This window comes from Ursus americanus, chromosome 23 (assembly GCF_024610735.1).
Source record: "Ursus americanus isolate L20-20 chromosome 23, mUrsAme1.1.p, whole genome shotgun sequence".
In the NCBI taxonomy this organism is placed as follows: domain Eukaryota; kingdom Metazoa; phylum Chordata; class Mammalia; order Carnivora; family Ursidae; genus Ursus; species Ursus americanus.
In genome coordinates this window covers 14,935,559-14,960,617 of record NC_142149.1, presented here as the reverse complement: position 1 = coordinate 14,960,617, position 25,059 = coordinate 14,935,559, and the positions used below count along the sequence as shown (strand labels likewise).

General features: G+C 37.5%; 1 protein-coding gene and 1 long non-coding RNA gene across 19 annotated transcripts in view; one reads left to right on the top strand and one right to left on the bottom strand.

Moving 5' to 3' along the window:
- Window positions 1-21,070, bottom strand: part of LOC148107934 (uncharacterized) — a 126,857-nt gene extending 105,787 nt beyond the window's left edge. Inside the window, exon 1 of the long non-coding RNA XR_015721264.1 lies at window positions 20,434-21,070. This is a non-coding gene — a long non-coding RNA (uncharacterized LOC148107934). The remainder of the gene's footprint in view (window positions 1-20,433) is intronic.
- TANC2 (tetratricopeptide repeat, ankyrin repeat and coiled-coil containing 2) overlaps window positions 1-25,059 on the top strand; it is a 354,211-nt gene that overhangs the window by 243,789 nt on the left and 85,363 nt on the right. For all 18 annotated transcript variants that reach the window (XM_045814340.2, XM_045814338.2, XM_045814336.2 and 15 more), the window contains one exon: window positions 21,644-21,925. In XM_045814340.2, the coding sequence (XP_045670296.1) occupies window positions 21,644-21,925 (282 nt within the window). The remainder of the gene's footprint in view (window positions 1-21,643; window positions 21,926-25,059) is intronic.

The window sequence follows — 25,059 nt, the reverse complement described above, 5'->3', positions numbered from 1 at the left end:
CCAAACCATCTCGATAACCTTAACAGATAGGTGGTCTGCTTTCGCTAGTACCTCATAATCCATAGTTCTAATATCCCAAGTGCCTTTTTAAATTTTATCTCCTAGATTATTTTCATCTTTGCTTTGCTCTCCTCCTCACCCCTTTTCCAGTGCTACTCTGTATAGTACCACATGCATAACTCAGGAAGGGTTACATTCATGCCTGCTGTCCATTCTGGAAGTCGTTGTGCTGATAGTATTTCAATGATGACTGGGCAACTAGGAGCATAAAATAATTGGTTGTATTGCTGCAGTTACCAGAGCTCCTCCTATCGACTATAGTGAGTTGACGACCTCAGTCAGTTTTAGTTCCCAATTCTGTTCATCCTGCTCACCATTTCTTCAGTTAAGCCACAAGCTAGTTGCTTAGTAAATACAGTTGTGTATTCCCAGCCTAGGAAGTGGAATTATATTAAGTACTACTTTAGTATAGCACAACTTTAGTATATACACGTTAGTATATTTAGCACTACTTAGTGCTGAATGAGTGATTGATCCAAAGCCTGAATAAATCTAGTCAAAAGACGAAATCAGTGATTCGTGCCAAAACCAGAATGCGTAGCCATAATAAAGAAGATTGGACACATGATTTCACTCATATGTGGAATTTAAGAAACAAAAACAATCATGGGGGAAAAAGAGAGAGGCAAACCAAGAAACAGACTCTTAGCTGTAGAGAGCAAACTGATGATTACCAGAGGGGAGGTGGGGGGAGGACGATGGTTTAAATAGGTGATGGGGGTTAAAGAGTGCATTTGTCTTGATGAGCACGGGGTGTTATGTGTGTTGAATCACTAAATCGTATACCTGAAATTAATACTGCACTGTACATTAACTGGAATTTAAATTAAAAAAAAAAAAAGAAGATTGGATACAACTATTAATCTATTTAGACCTTCAGATTTAGCTGAAAATCTGCTGCAGTGACATTGCCTTGCATTTCATTACTGGAAAACATACACTATTTATTTTATTTTCTGCTTTGCTAGTCATTGAATAATGGATTTTGTACTACAGACATACTTCAGAGATCTTCTGGGTTTAGTTTCAGACCACTGTAGTTTTAAAGTGAATATCACAGTAAAGCAAGTCAAATGGATTTTTTGGTTTCCCAGTACCTATTAAAGTTATGTTTATACTATACTGTAGTTTATTCAGTGTGTAAAAGCGTTGTCTAAAAAAACAATGTGCATACCTTAATTTTAAAATACTTTATTGCTTAGGGGTGCCTGGGTGCTCAGTCAGTTAAGTGTCTGCCTTTGGCTCAGGTCATGATCCCAGGGCCCCACATCAGGCTCCCTGCCCAGTGGGGAGTCTGTTTCTCCCTTTCCCTCTGCCCCTCCTCTTGTTCATGCTCTCTCTCAAATAAATTTTATCAAAAGATCTTTAAAATATTTTATTGTTTAAAGAATGGTAACCATCATCTGAGCTTTCAGTGAGTCATAATCACTGATCATAGATCACCATAACAAATACAGTAATGATGACAAAGTTTGAAATATTGCACAAATTACCAAAGTGGGACACACAGACGCAAGATGAGCAAATGCTGTTGGAAAATGGCACGGTAGACTTGCTCAATGTAGGGTTGCCACAGACTTTCAAGATGTAAAAAAAAAAAGGAATTATCTGCATGTGAAACATAACAAAACAAGGTATGCCTGAAAGTAGAAAACAAAATCCGTTGACAGATCAAAGCCGTATATTTTTGAGAACCCTTCGTGTTGGGTTCTGTTGATACTTGATGGTATATCTCTGCTCTGGTATCTAAAGATTTGGTAAGATCTTTGACAGATGCATCCTAATGAGCTTGATATTTAGACACAGGTATCACTATATCTAGAAGACAATAAAAAGCTTTGCTATTGCATTGAGCTTCAGCCTAAACATTCACTAAAAACAAAGTACATCCAGATATTTTTAAAAGCACGCCTAAACCTCCAGAGAGCTCTCTGCCTGAATAATGCATTCCTAACAAAACTAATTTTATATCCCTTGCAGATAGTGTCTCAACTTACTGTTTACACCACTACTTGAAGATGCAGTTTTTCCATGGGTAAAGATGCTATGATATGAGTGTTTTCGTTTATTAAAGTTGTCTGTTCTTTCAAGAGCTTTTCTTTTAGCAGTCTAAATGGTTAGAACATGCCATTCATTTGAGTACTTTAATCCATAAGAGACTGGGTAAAATACTAAGCAGTATTTTGCCTTCTAGAATTAGCATACTAATCTTCCCTCAAAAAGTAACATGTTATCTTAATTACTGTTTACAAATGAACTTTGTGTCTTCTGATATGACTTAAAACACATTAACAAGAAAGGAAAGCAAACTTGGATTGACTTTCCTTATGTTTCTGTAGACCTGCTTGGCAAGCCTTTATAATTTGTGCTTGTTATATTCAAAACATTGCACTTTATTATAGAAACAGAATCATATTGTTTTCCTGGCATAATTTTAGGAAACATGTCACATCATGCTTTCTGTTTTATTTAAAGAAACATACAAATTTCAGTCTTATTTTGGTTTTATATATTTTTCTTCTGGCTGTGGTTGAAGTAAAACAACTTTACCCAAAAAAAGTAATAATAAAGTGATTGAAACATTTTGTAGTATACACTAAGATAAATCTTTCTACATTAGAGATAGATCTTTCTGTATTTTAAAATATTACTCAAACAAGTCCTATGAAATTGTTTTTTAATCACAATAAGTGGATTTTAACTCACAAGTGATGGGTTTTAAATGACTCTTGATCTTCAGAAAAGGTAGTTAATGGTCATGTACCCTGCAGTGTATCTGCTGGCTACTAAATTTACTGAGTGATTCGAAGTATAGAGATTATCTGAAATAATGTCTTTTGAGGATATTTCTAAAGAGGTAGCAAGCATTTATTGGGCACTTCATACAGGCATTCTTGCATTATTCTCTTTAGAGCAGTGGTTCTCAAACTTTTTGTTATCAGCACCCTTTTACACACTTAAAAAAAAATTACTGAGGGCCTTAAAAACTTGGGTTTATAAGAGTTATATTTATTGATATTTGCCATATTAGAAGTTAAAACTGAGAAAGTATTAAAATATCTGTTCATTTTTCAAAAACAATAGTAGACCCACTATTTGTTAACATCATATAAGCTCTGGAAAATTCTACCATACACTTGTGAGAGAATGAGCATGGAAAAAGACAAGTAACTTCTTAGTATTAAATAGTTTTGATTTCGTGGACCCCGTGAAAGTGTCTTGAAAACCCCCCAGGGATCCCCAGATCGCACTTGAAGAACCACTGGTTTAGAGAATACCACTGCAATTGAAGATAAGTTACATCTTTAAGGACCATACAATCTATTTACAGAAATGCAAAAAAAGTGTAATTTTAGAATTGGTTAAAAGTTGTTCATAAACATTGTTTAAGAGTACAGGCACAGAGCTGTACTTTGCATCTCCGTGACTTACTTATTTTATGACTGGAAGTTTGTACCTCTTAAATCCCCTCTATGTATTTCACCCTTCCCCCACCCACCTCCCTTCTGGCAGCCACCAGTTTGTTTTCTGTATTTAAGAGTCTTTTTCATTCATTTGTTTTTAGATTCTATATATTAGTGAAATCGTGTGGTTTTTGTCTTTCTCAGTCTACCTAAGTTTTTCACATCATTTTTATATTTCCAATCTGGCAGGACTTCCTCCAGCTTTGTATAGAAGTACTTTTTGAATATTTGTCCTGAGTTCACTTAGCTTTCAAGAGATACCTTCATTCTGGAATTCTAAGCTATCAGCGTATAATTCTTTAATCATCTTATCACTAACATTATGCTAACTTTGCGTTAGAAGAGCCAGCCTGTTTTCACTAATGTTTTTTAGTTGTGTTCTTTAAATGGAATGACTAAAACCTTACAGATTATTCCCAGAGTTGATACAGAATGGCTCTGTCATTGAGTACTGACCATTCTGCATGAAATCCAACACTTAAAACAGTTGCCAAACAGAGTACCTGTGCAATACATGTTTATTTGAATTAATTAAAAAAAAAAAAAGACTACAGGCATAGTTTGTTTAATAGTTACCTTAATAATAACTGCAGTTGTTTGATCATAATGGTAGTGTTTTGACCACTGAAGCAGAAGTTGCTGGGTAACATCTGAGCTAGAATTTGGATCTTAAGAGGGGTATTAACACTAACATTTGCCACAAAAAAAAAAACCAAAAACAAAACCAAAAAAAAAGCACACACACACACACACACACAAATCCACACACACACAAAAAAAAGAAACAGAGCAAAGATAAAATACAGAATAAAGAAAAACAATAGAATTTTTTAAAAACATTCACATTTGCTTCATTAGTAAAAAGTCTCTTTTTTTTTACTTCTCAAAGCAGCTGTTTTGAACAACTGTTCTACCAAAATTGATGTTTCCAGAGACCCAGCCCAACAATGGGGAGAAGGTCACATAAGTGCACTGTCCAGGATCCCATTGCAGCAAGTTAGTAGATTCCTAGCTGTCAACCATCTGAGAGCCTGAGCTCTAATGGTAAAACAGTTACAGAAGATTGTGTCCTAGTAGTGCAGAGTGTATAGCTGGGCAACCAACCATAAATGCGTTTTCTAGTCTCAAAGCCTAATGTCTTTGATAGGCAGTAATTTGAAACATTATTAAAGTTTTTAATTCAAGTTTTAAAAATTATTTTGGAGTTCATTTTTAAAAGTTTAATCGCCATTGTGTTAATGTGGAGTTATGCTAGAAATAACCTACCTGAAAACTCTCACTCTTTCTGACCATCTTAACAGACCCTCTTCTTCCACAGAGAAAGACAGAAACTAAGTTTGCTGTCCAGCCAAAGGAAGGAAGGTTGTTGGTTTTTAAGGATAAATGTAATAAACCTTATGATGGAATATATAAAGGGAACAAGGGGGAATTAAAATACACAAAACAAAGCATAGCATACTGACTTCCAATAGTAGCTACTTGGGGTAAATTAACAATAAATTATGAATGATAATATTCTAACACTGTTCTGCTTGAAGAGATTACACAGTCCTAATTAAAACTTTTTTCCCAATATATGTTAGTTTCCCTAGGACTTTTACTAAATCCCGTTACTAAATGGCCATTCACAGGCATTGGCTTTAGTTCATAGCTACCTTAGGAGATACTAGGTGGGAGGACATTTGTGCAAGTGATAATCTGACTCATTGGCAGGGTTTATATGAAATTGACCCTGCCACAGTTAATATCGCTTTGTCAAAGCAAAATATTGAATTTTCATCAAATAAAATCAGTGCATCACAATATTTGTGAGTCCCTTTTCCAAAACAATGAATTCATTATGAAGATGACTAAGATGCGTGTCATGAAGCTAATACGCTTACATTAGCCCACTGAGTCACACACCCCTGAGGTTCTTAGTCATCTTGATCATGACCTGGCTGGCTCTTACATTTACAAGAGAATATTTCCAACATTGTCTTCTGCCTCACTGTTCACTATTCTATTTTTACAAGATTAGATTTCTTTTAAAATCCAGAATTAAGTTTGCATGCACATACTGCCTATAGATAAATATTAGATGGGTAGATTGTAATCTTTAATTGTATGAAGTTGACCCTCGCACCCCCAGCCAGCTCTTTTGGAAAGTACCTTAAAATTTGAAAATGCAGTATTCAATCTGGATGTCTTTGAATGTCTGCTAGAAACTAGTTTATGCTTTTTGTAGTAGTCTGGCAATGATTTTTTAAAGTAGATCACTACTTGTTAAAGTAGCTCCAGATAGGTGCACAGATCTGGGTTTTATGTAAGCCAGCCTTATTTAGTAAATTTCATCTTAAAGTTTGAGAATCCAAACAGTAGCTAATATACAACAAAGTTCCCCTGCACAACCCACAAGGGAGAAATAACCTTTTTGAGGAAGAGAAGAGACTATAAAACACATCTATAAAACACATGGTCTTCTAACAGGCACATGTTGATCCCTTCCATTAAATAACACACTACTTAAAAAAGCCTGTGGAGTAATATGAAAGAGATTCTAATCATAATATCTAATTCTGCAAGAACAAATCACTGAAAATATTTTTAAGTGCCTTAAATGCAATAAAGGAAAAATAAGTAACCATTATGACATTTTGATGTTTTGATCTAATTGAGATTTAAAGAATCAGCTTCGGGGCGCCTGGGTGGCACAGTGGTTAAGCGTCTGCCTTCGGCTCAGGGCGTGATCCCGGCGTTATGGGATCGAGCCCCACATCAGGCTCCTCCGCTATGAGCCTGCTTCTTCCTCTCCCACTACCCCTGCTTGTGTTCTCTCTCTCACTGGCTGTCTCTATCTCTGTCAAATAAATAAAATAAAATCTTTAAAATAAATAAATAAATAAATAAATAAATAAATAAATAAATAAATAAATAAAATAAATAAATAAAAATAAAGAATCAGCTTCCCAATTAATCTACCATTATTTTCTCCAAAAGTGACTAAATCCTATTAAGTAATCATATTGCCAGTAAATTTACCTAAGTAACCCTTTGCAAAACATTTTTTTTTTAAGATTTTATTTATTTATTTGACAGAGAGAGAGACAGCCAGTGAGAGAGGCAACACAAGCAGGGGGAGTGGGAGAGGAAGAAGGAGGCTCCCAGCAGAGCAGGGAGCACAATGTGGGGCTCAATCCCAGGACCCTGGGATCAGGCCCTGAGCCAAAGGCAGACGTTTAATGACTGAGCCACCCAGGCGCCCCAAAACATTTTTTGATTCTGTAAAATGATTTAAACTTTCCAATCTTGTATATAAAAGTTTTTTATGGTGGGGCCTCTGAGTGGCTCAGTCAGTTTAGTGCCTGCCTTCGGCTCAGGTCATGATCTCAGGGTCCTGGGATGGAGCCCCATGTAGGGGTCCCTACTCAGCAAGGAAGCTGCTTCTCCCTCTGACTCTGCCCTTACCCCTGCTGTGCGCTCTCTGTCTTGCTCAGTCACTCTCTCTCAAATTAAAAAAAAAAAATTTTTTTAAGTTTTTTATGGAATTACTCCCTAAGATATAATAAAATATAGAACTGAAAGTTTCCTTTGTAGGACCATTGTTGTTTCATCAGAGAGTTCACTTAAAAATGTTTAATCTTAGGGGCACCTGGATTGACCATCTAATCTTAGGGGCTCAGTTGGTTGAGTGTCTAACTTCATCTCAGCTCAGGTCTTGATCTCAAGGGTCGTGAGTTCGAGTCCCACATTGGGGCTCATGGAGCCTACTTAAGAAAAAAAAAAGTTTAATCTTAAATTTCAACTAATTAACCAGGTTTGATGCTCCAATAAAAATACATCTCATATCTCACGTTCAAGGCCAACAATTTAATAGCGTAAAACATAGTTGACATAGTTATATAATTATTTTATCAAATGTTTCACATTTTAGATGCTTTACTGTTTTTATATTTTCCCTACATTTTGAGGTTTTTAACATGAGGAAACGTAAAAATTGAGAACTTTCGAGAGAGTTAGGCTTTCCTTATTTCCTTTACAATTTTCCAAAGGGAAAATCCCTTCCTGAAAATTCCACTCAGCAATGACTCCAGATTTTTCTCAACAAATGTTTTCCTATAAGACTAATGTCAGGAAGCTGAAATTTAATATACAGTTATTCAGAGACTCAAAGTATAATTTTTCAGAGTAAAATAAGTCTCTTCCCTTTTTTACCCCCACATTACTAGAACACAATGGACTTCTTAAAACACTAAGACAGATGTTGAGAATGGGACATTTTTGACAGATATAAAAATGATAGCTTACATTTATTGGAGTTCTTATTCTTTGTAGACACAGTGCTAAGAGCTTTAAACATGTTCTTTTTTTAATCCTCACAACCCTTTGATCTAAGTAGTGGTAATAAGGCACTGGGATTTACAGAGGTTAAATAACTTGCTCAAGGTTACATGTCTAGTCATTGGCAGTGCCAGGATTCATTTCATATCTGGCCGATTCCAGATCCTGTGCTCTTAACCACCATAATATACAATGTCATAGACAGTATAATATAAAAAGCAGTGAGTAATGTAATAATGTACCAATACAATGGCTAATTGTAGATACTCAGGGCTCTGGGGTATTAGGTATGAGAAAGAGAGCTGCATATCAACACTAACTGCCAATGGCTGCCTTTCAGTGGCGGCTCTGATCAAACAGGGCACCACTGTGATTCATTAGCCCAAACTAGCTCCTACTTCCCTATTTCTATTAATAGTGCCCCAGTTTTTCTCTCACCTAGGTTTTAACTCTTGAAGTCATCTTCGAATCATTGTCTTCATTATCTCCTACATCCAGTCACTTAGGATGCCCTGAGGATTCTACTCTCCCAGTTTCTCCCATTCTTTCCATGTTCTCCATTCTCAATACAGCTAATTAGCTTGTCTCCCTCCTCTGGTCTTTCCAAATTCGAATCAAGCTAACGCACGGCTTGCCAGATTAGTCCTTCTAAAATGCAGCTCAGATAATGTCATTTCTCTGTCTTGTAGTTATCATTGCTATCATCCTTCTCTGGTCCAGAAATTTGAAAAATCAAAAAGTTTTGGAGAGGACAGGTTATGGTTTGTTAGTACCTTTAAAAATTAACTTTGTTGGGGGCGCCTGGGTGGCTCAGTCATTGGGCGTCTGCCTTCGGCTCAGGGCGTGATCCCAGCGTTCTGGGATCGAGCCCCACATCAGTCTCCTCCGATGGGAGCCTGCTTCTTCCTCTCCCATTCCCCCTGCTTGTGTTCCCTCTCTCGCTGGCTATCTCTCTCTGTGTAGAGTGGATAAGTGAAATCTTAAAAAAAAAAAAAAAAAATTAACTTTGTTGATACGAAAAACTAAGTAATATTCTTTAGAATGGACACTGCCAGATGGAGCATGAAACAGAACCTGTGTAGCAGATATACTAGATAATGTATGAGAAACTTGCCTACACAATGCTTAATGAATTTTATTCATTCAAAAACAAAGTCTTAAGTCACTTCTGTGCTAATTGAGAATTAACACAATAAATTGTACAGTAAGACCCTTTTCCATATGGAGTCACTGACAGCAGCTCAGTGAGAGAGAGAGAGAGTGCAAGTGGGGGGAGGAGCAGAGGGAGAAGGACAAGCAGACTCCGCACTGAGCAAGAAGTCTGACATGGGGCTTGATACCATGGCCCTGAGATCATGACCTGAGCTGAAACCCAACAGTCAGATGCTCAACTGACTGAACCACTCAGGTGCCCCAACTCAGTGTTTTTTAACTGAGTTAACTGAACCATAACAAGGAAGACAAGTAGAGTAATTAAGAAAGAAGTAATAGATAAATAAACATATTAAATTATGTGTAAGATAAGGGAGGAGAAGATAAATTGTAATGTGAAAGATATCTAGAACCAGTAAGTAAAGGAATTATAATGGAAAGAAATTACTTTTGCATTTATATTTTAAAGTACTTAAAAAGAGAGTAAAAAGGCAGCCTATGAAATGAGAAAAAATACTAGCAAAGCATATAATTGATAAGGGGTTAATATCCAAAGTACATACGGAAGTCCTATAACTCAATAGCAAAAAAAGTAATAACCCAATTTTAAAAGGTTGCCTGGGTGGCTTAGTCTGTTAAACATCTGACTCTTGATCTCAGCTCAGGTCTTGATCTCAGGATCATGAATTCAAGCCCTGCATTGGGCTCCATGCCCAACATGGAGCCTACTTTAAAATAAAATATAATAAAATAAATAAAAATAAATTAAAATGGGCAAAGGACTTGAATAGGCATTTTTCCAAAGAAAACATACAGATGGCCAACAGGTAGTTGAAAAGATGTTCAACACCACTAATCATCAGGGAAATGCAAATGAAAACCGCAGTGAGATATCACCTCACACCTGTTAGAGTGGCCATTAGAAAACACACACATATACAAAGAAAATAACAAGGAGATAGAGAAATTGAAACCCTTGTGCACTGTTGTTAGGAATGCAAAATGGTGCAACCACTATGGAAAACAGCATGGTGATTCCTCAAAAAGTTAAAAATAAAACTACCGTATGATCCAGCAATCCTACTTCCGGGTATATTTCCAGAAGACTTGAAATTGGGATCTCAAAGAGATATTTGCACTCCTTTGTTCATTGCAGCATTATTCACAGTAGTGAAGAGGTAGAAAGAACCTAAATATCCATTGATGGATGAATGGATAAAGAGAATGTGCCGTATACATACAATAGAATGTTATTCAGCCATAAAAAAAAAAAGAAGGAAATTCTGTTATTTGCTAAAACATGGATGATCTTTGATGATAATTATGCTAAATTAAACCAGTCACAGACAAATAACACATGATTTCACTCACATGAGGTATCCAAAGTAGTCACACTCCTCAAAACACAAAGTAGAATGGTGTATGCTAGGGCCTGGATGGAGGGGAAAATGAGGAGTTGCTGTTCAATGGGTGAAGTTTCAGTCATGCAAGATGAAAAAGTTCTAGAGATCTCTACAACATCTTGCTTATATTGATGATCCTGTGTGCTTATTTGCCATCAAATATTTTCTTTGGTGAAGAAGCATCTGTTCAAATATTTTGTCCACTCTTTATTGCCTTGTTTCTTGTTATTGAGTTTTCAGAGTTTGTTATATAGTTTGGATACAAGTTCTTTATGAGATACATGTTTTGCAAATATTTCTTTCCCATATTACAGCTTTTTTTTTTCATTCTCTTAACAGTATCTTTTGAATAACAAAAGTTTTTAGAAATCCAGTTTACGAATTTTTGCCTTGATGGATCATTCTTATGGTGTCGTGTCTAAGATTTTTTTGACTAACCAAAGATAAAAATATCTTCTGCTGTATATTTTTCCAGAAGTTTTACAGTTTCAGGTTTTACAGTTTCAGTTTAGGTCTCTGATTGATTTTAATTTTTATATATGGTGCATGATGTGTATGAAAGTATTTTGGGGTTTTTTTTTTTGCATATATGTATCCAATTGTTCCAATGCCATTTGTTTAAAGTCAACAAAAAATCTTACATATTAATCTATGTAGTTCTCATTTCTGGTGTTCTTCATTTCTTTGTGTTAATCCATATTTCTATCTGGTGACTTTTTTCTTCTGCCTGAAGGTTTTTTGTTGGTTTTTTTTTTTTTTTAACATTTCTTGTATTGCAGATCTGCTGGTGATTAATTTTTTTCAGCTTTTATGTGGCTGAAAAAGTCTTTATTTCACCATTACTTTTGAAAGATAAATTTAAATTTTCACTGGGTTTATAATTTTAGGTTGACAGGTTTTTTTCTTACCATAATATAAAGCTGTAGGCCCACTGTCTTCTCATTTGGATTGTTTCTGAGAAGAAATCTGCTGTCATCTTTATCTTTGTTCCTCTGTACTTCAAGTCTTTATTCTGTGGCTGCTTTTAAGATTTTCTGTTTATCTCTGGTTTTTAGCAGTTTGATTATGATGTGTCTTGGTTCATTTTCTTCATATTTCTTGTACTTGGGGCTCATTGAGCTTCTTGGATCTGTGAGTTTATAGTTTTCATCAAATTTAGAAATTTTATAGCTACTATTTTTTTAAGATTTTTTATGTGACAGAGAGAGAACACAAGCAGGGGGAGGAGCAGACAGAGGAAGAGGGAGAAGGGAACAGGGAGCCCACATGGGGCTTGATCCCAGGACGCTGGGATTGTGACCTGAGCCAAAGGCAGACACTTAACTGACTGAGCCACCTAGATGCCCCTATTATTTCTTTAAATATGTTTTCTGTCACCCGCCTTCAGGGACTCCAGATACCTGTATTTGGTCACTTGGAGTTGTCTCACAGTTCACTGATGCTTTTCTTTTCATTCTTTTTTTTAAGATTTTATTTATTTGAGAGGAGAGAGAGAGAGAGCATAAGTGGGACGGGGAGAGGGAGAGGGACAAGAAGACTCCCCACTGAGCAGGGAGCCCAATGTGGGGCTTTATCCCAGGACTCTAAGATCGTGGCCTGAGCCGAAGATAGATGCCTAACCTGCTGAGCCACCCAGGTGCCCCTACTGATGCTTTTTTTATTTTAGAGGATTATTTTTTCTCTGTATTTTTAATTTTGGATAGTTTTTATTCCTGTGTCTTCAAGGCCACTCATTCTTTCATTTCTATTGTTGTAGTTTCTTGTCCTAATAGTTCAATTGGGTCTTTTATGTCTTCCATGTCCCAACCTTTTGAACATATAGAATATTGTTATAATTACTATTTTAATATCTCTCTCTGCTAATTCTAACATCTGTGTCAGTTCTGGGTCAGTTTCAATTAGTTGATTTTTCTCCTAATTATGGTTCCTTTTTTCCTGCTTCTTTTCATACTTAACAATCTCTGTTTGGATACCAGACATAGTGGATTTTACCTCACTGCATGTTTATATTCTTACAAATATTCTTCAACTTTTTTTAGGAATGTTGAAGGTATTTGGAAATAGTATGATTAATTTTGGGCCTTGCCTTTAAGATTTGTTGAGTAGGACCAGAACAATATTTATTATAGGTTTTATTATTCTGTACTACTGAGACAAGACTTCAGAATATCCTACCTAATGTTCTGGAAATTGTGTGGTTTTCTATTCTGGCTGCGTAATAGGCACTATTCAGGCCCTCTTCCCTCTAATCAACTTGGATAGGTCATCTCCTGGTGTTGGACAGCTTTCTCACATACATGCGCCAGTAAGTACTCTACCTTCCACAGATCTTCAGATTTATTTCTGTTCAGTGCTCACCTTCTCAGAACTCTGTCCTTTGAACAGTTGCTGCCTTAGTCTCCCTGGATTCTCAGTTCCATCTCCTCAACTCAGGGAGTCTGCCAGAATCTGACTGGGTTTTCCCTCCCTACATTATGGCCTGGAAATTCTCTTAAGGCAGTAAGTGAGCATGAGGTATCCCTATTGTTTTCCATCTCTCAAGGATCATTATTTTTCATTGCTATGTCTAATGTCTTGAAAACCATTGTTTTATATACTTAGTCTAGAGGTTTGTTTGGGGATTCTTTTAGGTAGGAGAGTAAATATAGTCTTTTTTATTCCATCTTGGACAGAGGTAGAAATTCATGTCATATTTTTAAAAAGAAAATTATAGATGAAGTGGACCAGAGCATAAACCCATCTCTCATGAGAAGATGACTGGCTTAGGGGCACCGAGGTGGCTCAATCGGTTAAGTGTCTGACTCTTGATTTCAGCTCAGGTCATGATCTCAGGGTCATGAGTTGCATTGATCCTCACCGAGCATGAGCCTACTTAAGACTCTCTCTCCCTCTCCCTCTGCCCCTCCCCTCCTGCTCTCTCTTTTCCATGCATGCATGTGCGCACGTGCAAAAAAACAAAAACAAAAAAAAATTTCTTGTCTTGGTAGTTAGAATTGGGTTCTCTGTGAACTAAACTAATATTAAATATGGTCATTTGTTGCACAAGAATAAATCTCACATGTAGCATTAGCAAGACCTCAGTTACTAAATGGATTTGTGTAGATCCAGCCTTCTCAGTAACTTTTCTAAAAGAAGCAAGAATTGTCTTTAGAAATATCTGTCCTATCCTCTCTGTACACTAGCTCGAAGACACCATTTTTCTCCCTTCCCCCAGCTTCCTGTAGGAATGGTATTCTTTGATTATTGGTGCTTAGGTCAACATCCAGGCCTTGCCTGTGATATGCACAGAGCTTGGAAAATAACATTTTTTCTTCTCTATCTTGTTATTCAATGGCCCACTTGTTTATGACAGTTGCCTTTAAACAGGAATGTATCCTTGAAAGGTACCAAACGAATGATTCATTTCTTTTTATTATTATAGTATAGAACAGTGATTTTTCAAAGACCTGAATTTTCATCCCTTCACTGTCTTCCTTGATCCTTCCTGCTCTACCAAAGTGAAGTGTATACCATTATATTTCCCTGCAGTTGGGGAAGAAAAATCCATATTAACCATTTTAATTCATGAATTTGTTTATTAAATGTTTTTGAATATACCTACCCTATGACAAGAACTGTACTAGTTAGTAAGTTAATTAGGCTAATAACTTGATAGGTTAGGTGACTGTAGTAGGGCAAGTTGATGACATGTGAGGGTAGAGTGTAGAGATTGACATGATCATAACAGATAGATTGATTGATTGATAGATTTGGTAGCTGTATGCAAAAGGAACGATAGCCTGTTTAAGTACATAGTAAAAGCAAGAGATATTGAGAACCTAAAGTATATGGCTGCCATTCATTGAGGATTAAGGTTCTGAGATAAGAACTTAACATACATGTTCTCATTTAGCCTAATGGGGTAAATACTCTTATTACCCTCATTTACAGGTGACAAAATTGAGACTTAGAGTGATCAGCACCTCCCCCAAGGTTATACCACTCTAGTAGCAGTGGAATAGGAAGGAAAAAAAGGAATTATATCTGAGAGATATTCCTCAATAATTATTCTTTTTAAAGATTTACTAATTTATTTTAGAGAGAGAGAGAAAGAACATGAGCAGGGGGAGGGACAGAAGGAGACGGAGAGAGTCTCAGGCAGACTCTTTGCAGAGCATGGAGTCCCATTCCTCAAGAATTATTGATAGGACTTGTGAAAAACTAGATATAAATATTAAGAAGAAATCCTAATGAGTGTCAAGTTTCTATCTGGAAAGACCAGGCAGATTGGTGATATTTCATTAACTGAGATAATAAATGGAAGAGAAAGAATAGATTAAGGTGAGTGAGACAGTAACTTTACTTTTAAAAACTTGAAGTTTGTAGTTTCTATTGGGAATCCAAATAGATAACTCTTGTGAGTTGTTGGAGATGCTGTATAGGAGTTTGATAACAAGGTAATGAGGAACAGAAATACAAACGGTCACCACTTAGATAATTGTGAAAGCTATTAATCTATTCCTTTGAGATTATCCAGGGAGATCATGAAGAAGAAAAAAATGAAATATAGAACTGAGAATTGGCAGTATTTTAGGGATGTGCAGAAGAGGAGGAATCCTTTAACACACATCAGGAGGAGAGGACAAAAAAAGAACTTGAAGGAAGTGCAGCCATGTGAAGCCCAAGAAGAGAACGTATTTCCAAAAGTGGGGGTTAGTTAAAAATGTTAAATACTGAGGAGTGGTTAAGAAGCATAAAGACTGGAAAAAAGAAATCATCGTACTTTGACAATTAGAAAGTCTTTAGTGACTTTAACCAAAACAATTTGAGCAGATACACTGTTGAATAATACGGGAGGAGGCCAGGCTAGAGTGTGCGATTCGTGCAGAAGGGAGGAGAGCAAGCAGGGCTCTTACAAAATGTTGGGTAGGGAAAGGAAAAAGGGAGGTGAGTCAGGAGCCTCAAAGGGACAAGGGCTTAAAGAGAGTCAGTATGTTTTCAATATCCTTTTTGCTAAGTTCTGTTTTCAATAAGTGTGGGTGGGAGGGGGGTGATTATGGTTACTCTGGATGTCTTTTTGGCTTGGTGATGTCGCTAGTAGTAGCCGCTAACACGGTTAACCGCCAGACACTGTCCTAGGCACATCACATCTGTTAACTCATCTAATCCTCACAGTGTCATTGTTATCCCTATTTTTAAAATGAGAAAGACTGAGATATCCAGAGCCTAAGTAATTATCCTGAGGTCACACAACCAGGAAGTAACAGAGACAGGATGCAAACTAAGGGATCCTGGCTCTGAGTCCACAGTTTTTCCTACTCTGCTATGTTTCCTTATTCACCCCAAAAGTGATTCTGCTTTGTTTAACAACCTTTTTTTTTAAACAGAAGTTATCTGGAATGAACATTTCTCAGACTGTTATCTTTAGATTGTCTTTTAAGACCTGCTTCAAATTGCTTTACATTCTTTAGAAACTCATTTCCTGGTGTAGGAATAGCTACCTACTGTAGTCCTACCCAGAGCAGCAAGAATAAATAATAGACCCTAAAGAGATTTGACTCCTGTAAATGGGAGAGTGAACCTTCTAGAAACTCAGTAGATGAATCAACCCCTACCCTGGTTTAAACATTTCTTAAGAAAAAAAATAAGCTTTTTTTTTTTTTGCCTTATGTTTGATGCTGATGTGATATCAGGGTTTGTCTGAAGCACATGTGTTTTTTCTCTGCTTAATGTTGAGCATGGCATGCATGTCATGAACCCTAAGAATGAGCCTGAAATTATCTTTTGTTCTGAGGAACAGAGGTGCTTCCAGGCTAGACTTTACAGTCATTGTAGAAGAATGTGAGGAAACAGCTCTGCTCCTGTTTGCACCAGACCTTGGCTGTGTTACACACACCCTCTCTTCTGCCAGTCCTGTGACTGACTTCTTTTAAGATGATTCATGATTGTTTTCCATGAGTAAATATGCTTTAGTCTAAATCCACTTAGAGCTCCTTTCCCTCCACTTCCCCTTCCCCTTTTCCCCTTACTGCAGCTGTTTATATTTGCATTTGGGCAGGCTGATCTCCTAGCCTTAGTGCACTTTAGTGTTGCTGTTTTTTAATGTTTACACTTTGCCTTAGTTAAAGAAAGGTCTGTTTTCTCCATAAGCCTAGGTATATAATTGCACTTATTGATGGTCTCACCGAGAGTGCTTCCTACAGAGAACTCATTCGTCTGCCACAAGCCTGATTTGCCTCAAAGAGATGCCCACACCAGCCGAGTCTGGGATGGTTATTAAATCTTTTTAAAACAACTTTCCGAAGCTTGTCTTTATGTGTGTACCCTGTTGAAATGATTCCTTTCCATGTTTTTTTTTTCCCTTTACCATTTTATTAGGAAAATTTTCAGATATACCAGAAAGGAAAGAATCTTACAATTTACACATACCCACCACCTTGATTGTATCATGAACATTTTGCTATCTTATTTTATCACCTGTCTGTCCATTTGCCCATATCTTACCCACCCATCATTTTTTATGAATTCTGAAGTAAATTACAGATATCAGTAAACTTCTTTAAAAAAAAAAAAAAGATTTATTTATTTATTTGAGAGAGAGGGAGAGCATGTCCTCGAGTTAGGGTGGAGGCAGCAGGAGAGAATCTTCATGCAGGCTCCCCACAGAGCCTAACAGGAGGCTCGATCTCACACTTCTGTGATCAGACCTGAGCCGGAAACCAAGAGTCAGAAGCTTCACCAGCTGAGCCACCCAGGCACCCCAGTATCCTTTATTAGAATGCTTTGAGAGGGGTGGGATGGTCTTTGCTGTGCTGAGACTGCCAACTCTTGAGTGCCAGGGATAAGAAAGCCACATCTGTTACTAAACAGTATGGATTAGCTCATCTTTTTTCCCTTAGCTCAGCTGTAGTTGTGGTAATTTCTCATGGATTATTTCAGTGTTTCTGCCTTAGAAAATCTCTTGGAAGCCAGATGATATCCCAAAGAAAGATTTATTTAGGAATATGAACTCCACACAGAACATCCATTACCTCCATGTCCCACAATGCAGGCCAAAGTGCTTTCTTGTTCATATGCCCTAAATTTATTGTTGGTACATAGGAAGTAGGGCTTTCTTTTATCATACTGAGCTGACAAAAGCCTTAGGTTCTGAGGTACAGAAATTGTTTCTAGGCTGTTCTTGGCGTCTACAGTTGTTTTACCATATGGTGCTAGGCTAATTTTGTCTGTTCTTCCCTTGAGGCTTTTGTGAATTGATTACATTTTTAGAAAATTTTTTAAATAACTTTTTAAAATGTCAAAGCTTTCTCAGTAGAATAAAATATGATGGGAGATTACGTCAACATGAGAACAAGTTAAGAGAATTTTTCTCAAAAACTTAAGCATTTAAATTGAGTCTGTACTTAATTTCATATTGTAAATTAGCATTGGTCATATTCATGAAAGTCCCTTTGATACTAAATATAAAGTAACCTTAGACCTGAAGAAATAAGTTATTTAGTATAGAAATCAAATGAGAGTTTCTGTAGCTCTTCTCTCTCTGGAAAGGTCATTTCTGGCCAAGCACATAGTTCCTGAAAGGAAGCGCAGGAGAAGTGAAGGAGAAAGAAGACAGTTTAACCGTCAGCTAAGCCTAATCAATCCTGGTCATCAGGGGGATCATTCAGGTCACTTTCAGATTTGAAAGTGACATCTTATAGAGCAGTTGCAACATAATATATTGGAAAAAACCTGGATTTTTAGTCAGAATTAGGTTTTGTTTCTAGTTCTGAAACTAGCTGTGTGACTTTAGGTCTCGCTGGGCCCAATTAGACTCATCTCAAGCCAACTGATCTATTTTTTCCTTTCTCCCGGGGAGTCCTGTCACTGCTCATCCCGATCTCAGTGTGTCTGGGTGCCCACCAAGCAAACTCAGGTACCCACGAAGCCCCAAGTGGGTAGCAGCCACCTACTATGAAGTGACATGGAAGATGGTGGAGTAGGGAGCTCCACCAATCAGTCCCGCCAATGAAGCAGCCATCAAGCTGGCAAGTCTGACAGAATCAACCTTTTTAGAACTGGAATTGCTAAATGAAAAATTAAAAAAGGAGATTATAAAACTGTATGATCCCATTTTGGGTTTTTAAAATAAGTATTTATGGTACAGAAAAAAATTCAGAATATATATGAGTAATGTTTCTGGCTACTGGGAGAACAATTATTATCTTGTTTATCTGCTATTCCTAAATTTTCTATAGTGAATATGTATTACTTCTGTAAAAAAAAAGCAAAATAGAACAGTTTGGCAGTTTCTCAAAAAGTTAAACATAGAGTTTCCAGATGACTCAGCAATACCACTCCTAGATATATACCCAAGATAACTGAAAACATATGTACACAAAAACTTGTACGTGAATGTTTATACCAGCATAATTCATAATAGCCAAAGAGTGGAAACAAATCAAATGTTATCAAGTTATCAAGATAACTTGATAAACAAAATATGATATATCCATATAATGGACTATTACTCAACAATAAAAAGAATGAAGTACTGATACATGTTTCAACATGAATGAACTTCAAAAACATGCTAAATGAGCCAGACACAAAAGGTCACATATTACACAATAACATTTATTGTATATGTCCAGAATAGGCAAACCAAAGGAAGTCTGGTTGCCAGGGTCTGGGAGGAAGGGGGACTGGGGAGTAACAGCTAATGGGTATGGAGTTTTCTTTGGGGGATGATAAAAATGTAAGGAGGGCACGTATTGCATGGTGCACTGGGTGTTATACGCAACTAATGAATCATCGAACTTTACATCAGAAACCAGGGATGTACTGTACGGTGACTAACATAATAAACATTTTTAAAAAATGTTCGGGAATTAGATAGTGACGGTTGCACAACTTTGTGAATATATAGTTGACCCTTGAACAACACAGATTTGAACTGTGCTGGTTGACTTATATGCGGATTTTTTACAGACGATACTATACATGTATTTTGTCTTAGGATTTTCTTACTAACATTTTCTTTCCTCTAGCTTTCTTTATTGTAAGAATATAGTATATAGTAAGTATAACATACAAAATATGTGTTAATTGGCTACCAGTAAGGCTTTGAGTCAGATAGACTATTAGTAAAGTTTTGGGGAGTCAAATGTTACATGTGGATTTTGAACTCCATGAGGCACCAGCTCCTCTAACCCTGCATGTAGTTCAAGGCTCAACTGTACTGAAAACCACTGAACTGTATACTTTAAAAGGGTGAATTTTATGATCTGTAAAGTGTAGCTCAATAAAGTAATGTTTCAGAAAGGTAAAATAGACTATGAGCTACGAGCCATTAGAATTAAAAAGAATCTATTCAGCAAGTTATAGTTGAATTTTTTTACTGAATTCTGTACAGTTATGGATTTTTTTTTATTTTTATTTTAAGTCCAGTTAATATACAGTGTTATATGGGCCTATAGTTGTGGATTTTATTATTTTATTTTTTTAGTTATGGATTTTAAAAGAGTAAGTTTTGTTAAAGAGATGAGAATCAGGAAATTATAAGCAATTATATAGCTGAATCTCCACAGCCTTTTTTTTTTAAGTGAAAATTTGGGGCATTTTTAAATGGATATAGGAAACTATTTTCTTCTCTTTTTAGAGTTTGGCTTTATATTTTTAATTATTTGCACTATTTTTGGAATTGTTATCTTTTTTTAATGCTGTTACCATTCTAATAGCTTTCAGAGAGTTTTTAATAAGAGTGTGTACATGTATGCTTGCTTGTGAGATTTTCTCAAGTAAGCTGCCATCTCTCAATCCCATTTAATGATGTGTAAGTGGTTTAAGTATGTTCTAGAATAATATAAGCAGTATAAATAGATCTCATTTCCCCCTTTTATGTTTTCTTTTCTCCTGTCCTCATTCCCTTCCCCTGGGCTTTAGTCTCCAAAATATAAAATGGGGTTAGAGTATAATACCTTATTTTTTAATGAATTCTTTTGATAAGCATTTATTGAATAACCTGCTGTCTGTCAAAGCACCATGCTAAGGTTAAAGATACAAAAATAAAATACCTGGTTCCTGGGGTGCCTGGCTGGCTCAGTCGGTAGAGCATGCGACTCTTGATCTTGGGGTCCTGAGTTCAAGCCACACACTGGGCATAGAGCTTACTTTAAAAACAACAACAGCAACAGCCTGGTTCCAGCCAGATAAAATGATACATCTTAGAGCTACTCTCTGAACAGTTAAGAAGGCATTTAACCCAGATAGGGGAGGTCATAGAGAAGACTTCTTTCTACCATTAATAAAATTAGAAGGTTGATCTTTGAAACCAAGTTTCATCTATTATGCTTTTTTAGAAAACTATTGAAAGTAGAGCTCATGCTTGGCTCTTAGCACATCCCACAGCTACAGAAGCACAGAAAAATCTTGAGAAAAGCAGTAGGATCTGTCTCCAAGACATGGTGTATATAAGCCAAAATTCTTTATTGGTTTTTTTTTTTTTAATTGGCATGAATACAAGCAGTAGAGGAGCAAAGACCTGAGGTCAAAGTTTGGTTTCTGCTTCCTTGACTGCTTAACATGTTGAAGACTTTTTAAACTATCCGAGCTTTTAGAGGCTTTGCTTATCCTAAATATACCTACTAAATTAAAAAGAAAAATACAATTATGAACTTAAAAGGAATTACTATTTTCACTGGTATTTTTAAAGAAATAGACACATCCTCTTTGCATTGCCTAATAAGCACTGAGATAGCCACATTAGTTTAAATATTTAAATTTAAATATTTAAATATATCCTTACTGGTTGGTAAAGAGCTGATGCTGTAAGCCGTCTGGATGCTCTGCCATAGCCTGGACTCTCCCCCAGGGACTCCAACCCCGTATCTCCCCACAGTCCAGCAGCTCAAAGGTTATCTCCAGGCATAGAAGGAAGCCTTAAGGACCCTGCTTCTGTACTACTTTGACATCCATCCTGAGTGCTGGTGCTGGGCCTTCCCCACTATTTAATAATTTTGAATATCACCCCATCTTTCTGACTGTTCCATTAATCACTGGCATTTTAACTATGTTTGTTTTCTGCCAACTAGAGTATCAAATGACCCTAGCTCACCTGCTGTTGCTTATCTGTGTAGAAGCAAAGCTGAGTTGTATTATTTGCTGAATAACCCAGAATACCTTCGTACTGTAACTAATAGTCTCCTAAACCATGCTGTGCTTCTGTATTTCTTTCAATGATGACAGTTTGGCCTGAGTTCTGTGTTCTCTTATTGTTCCTTCCAGTTCACTTTGCACCTTATAGGCCTCCAGATATCTCCCTGAAGCCTCTGCTCTTTGAAGTGCCCAGCATCACTACAGAGTCCGTGTTTGTTGGCCGGGATTGGGTTTTCCACGAAATAGATGCTCAACTTCAGAGTTCAAATGCCAGTGTGAACCAAGGAGTAGTGATTGTGGGAAACATTGGGTTCGGCAAAACTGCCATCATCTCTAGACTGGTGGCCCTCAGCTGCCACGGAACACGGATGAGACAGATCGCCTCCGACAGCCCACACGCCTCCCCCAAACGTACGTATTCCTTTTTAATGAACACCCTGCTTCATTGCTCTGAAAGTTTTTCTGATATATTAAGCCTTACATCCTTTTATTTTCTGATCTGCAAAACCTGACTTGCACAAGAGGACCATTAATTGAGAGATGAGAGAAAGAATGTAATACTCTGTTTACATTTAACCCACATACCTAGCAGTCATCTAAGTGTGACTGAGAAAACCTTTCTCTGGGAATAAATTTATGACTCCTCCCTTCTGGCAGTCTAGCTAGTCTGTCCTTTGGACAATGACTACAGCATCGCCTATAAGAGCCGTTTGCATCCATCACTGCCAGCTGTTGCTCAGCCAGGGCCTGTGTCTTCTCGTTCCGAGTCGGCACAGTCTGTTTGCAGCCTTCACTTCCTTGCTCTTGATGTCAGTACTGTATTGCTTGGGCTTGAACTTCATTGTGTCCTTGAACGGTTTCTCCTGCTCCTTGTGAAAACATGCTGAGGTCTCATGTATATTCATACTTGTCTCATCACAGGCAGGGCACAGCTTAACGATCACCACTAGGATCTTGTTTGTTTTTAAAATACTCACATGGTCCTTAGTACCAGGCACTCTCTAAGATCTTAACCAATATTAATTCACCCAATCCTCTTATCAACTCAGTAAGGTAGTTCCTGTTATCTTCATGTCACAGAGAAGTGATCTGAGGCTCAAAGAGGTTAAGTAGACCTCCCAGATTTCAAAGCCAGTAAATGGTGAAACAAGAATTTGAGCCTACGCAGTCTGTTTCAGAGGCCAGTCTCTTACCCACTTTGCTGTCCTGCCTCTCCTTATTGGAGAAACTCATCTGAAGAAAGGAAATGTATAGATGTTCTTCCTATATAACCTATCTGTATAGAACCAGTCTACCTGGTTTCTGTTAGTTAAAACAGAACCAGGAACTTTTGCTCTGCTAGTCCAAATCAATAATCTAGCTCACCGCAACTTTTCAGCCAGCAACCACTAGAAATGGTTTGAGATCATAGTAGTTACAGAGTCTAGCACATGCTAGAAACTCAACAGGAACTCACTTCTCATCCTCCAGACATTCTGGCTTCCTGATGAAATTAATTAGCTGTCTCCTGTCATTAAGTAGGCATATTACCTCTGGTTAACTTAATGTGGATATCTCACATGGAGAAGAGCTAGTGTCTACAGAGAAAACTGGTTGAACTGAAAGTCCCTGTTTACCAGGGTCTGATTAAAATTGGTATGGAAGAATTCCTTTCTCACAAGCACTACTATGCTTAGTTTCTACAGGAAGCTTTTCTGAGGTAGATTGGCATTGTGTCATGGGAGCCAAGAGCCCAGAGTTTGAGCCCCAACACTCAATTGACTACACATACTTTGTAACTTGAGAATTTTAATTGAATTTTTTAGACCTGTTTTCTCATCTGTAAAATGAGGAAGTGATCTTTAAGATTTCTTCCTGTGTTAAAATTCTGTGATTCTAAAAACGTATCTTCTTGAAGTTGAAAAGTAGTTGAAATTAACTTTCCAACCTATTCCAGTATTTTCCTTTGAGGCTTAAATATCACACCAGACTACATCTTGTCTGAATAATCCCAGAGGTTAACTCTTTGAGTGTGTCAGAAAGAAAACCAGATAGCTAATGTCTCTCTGACTCCTCTGTATATCACTGCTGCAGATAACAGAATGGTAGAATCCTGCAGGACAGAATAAATCCCAAAGGCAAAAAGAGCTGTTTTCTGAGAAAGCTAAAGCTACCTGGGAGAGCAAGAGTTAATAGAACACAGCCTAGGTGTTCCCCAAAGCAGAGGTTCTTTAAAGGTAGTTCATTAAGTTATTCTCTGACATCCATTGCTTTTTATCTCCAGAGATACTCTAAAAATACCAGGACGCTGCTATCCTCGAGATAAATGTCCATATGTTGCGACTGTAGATTTGCCCTGATAGTGAACTTTCAAAAACTTGAAGACGGTGTCAAAGGAGATAGACTATGTGGTTATGTATTTATCAGAATTACACAGAGCCAGCAGTCGCCTTGCACAAAATAATTTTCCTTGTAATCTGCCGAAGTCCAAACTACATCCTACCTCTGCCACCTTCCCAGAACCACCGGCCCTTAAGAAGGGTCAAGAATAAGTGACTGATAAAGTATGCGAGCTGTTTTTCGACATTAATCTGTTATCATGTAAGCTGGTGCTGGGGGTTTTACTGGCAGCAGCAGAATTTCTTTCATTAATGAGTAACAATGATGTCTGTATGGAGAGATGGCTTAATTTTTCCACAGAGTTTAATTTACATCAAGCTTGGATAGGTTTATTTGAATTCCCAGGGGCTTTCCTAACCCTCCGTCAGTGATACCAATGATACAGTTGTAGAAATAATGAAAACAAGTTGGAAAGTCATTGGAGCTCCCAGCTTCCATCTCTTCATCATCTGCCTTCTTTCTTCCACCCCTGCCTCTTCTACACTGCGCAGCACTGCTCTGAAAGATGTGAGCCGCTCAGCCTGCAGCCCTGCATCGCCGGGCCCCGTCCTTCCCCCACAGACACTCAGCCCCCGGCCCGCCCCCTCCTTGTCATTTCCCTGGGAAGGTACAGAAAAGCTGTCAGAGCAGGCACTAGCCTGTCATCCTGCTTTCCACCCACACCCCTTCCCAAACCTGACTCCCCCGTCAGTCTCCACCATCACCGTCATCACCCACCCCCCCCCCAGCACAGACACACAAAGAATAAAAACATGCTGTAAAAATAGACCCATTGTGCAATTTAGGCATTATTACGTTAACTACAAGTATACTCAGTGCAGTAGTTAGGGAAGCTCTAATACAAAACTATCTTTTCCCATCACTAAGAGTCTCAGTGTAGGTATTATTTGAATTTGACATTTGCCAACAGCTGCCAAGCCCCCAGACAGCTGTTAAGTAAGTAACCCCTACCCTCCCTAGTCTATTCATTTCAGAAGTCTGTTTTGCCAGTTTGCTGTGCATATTGACTGCTGCCTACCTATGAACTTATTTCTCCTGTTTTCTGGGTGCTAAGCAGAGAGTAAAGATACTCCAACGAAAAGGAGGGCATCTCCAAAAGGCAGTGGCTAGAAGATGGAGGGTATTCAGGCAGTAATTGCCCACAAAATCAAATACCAGATAAAGGG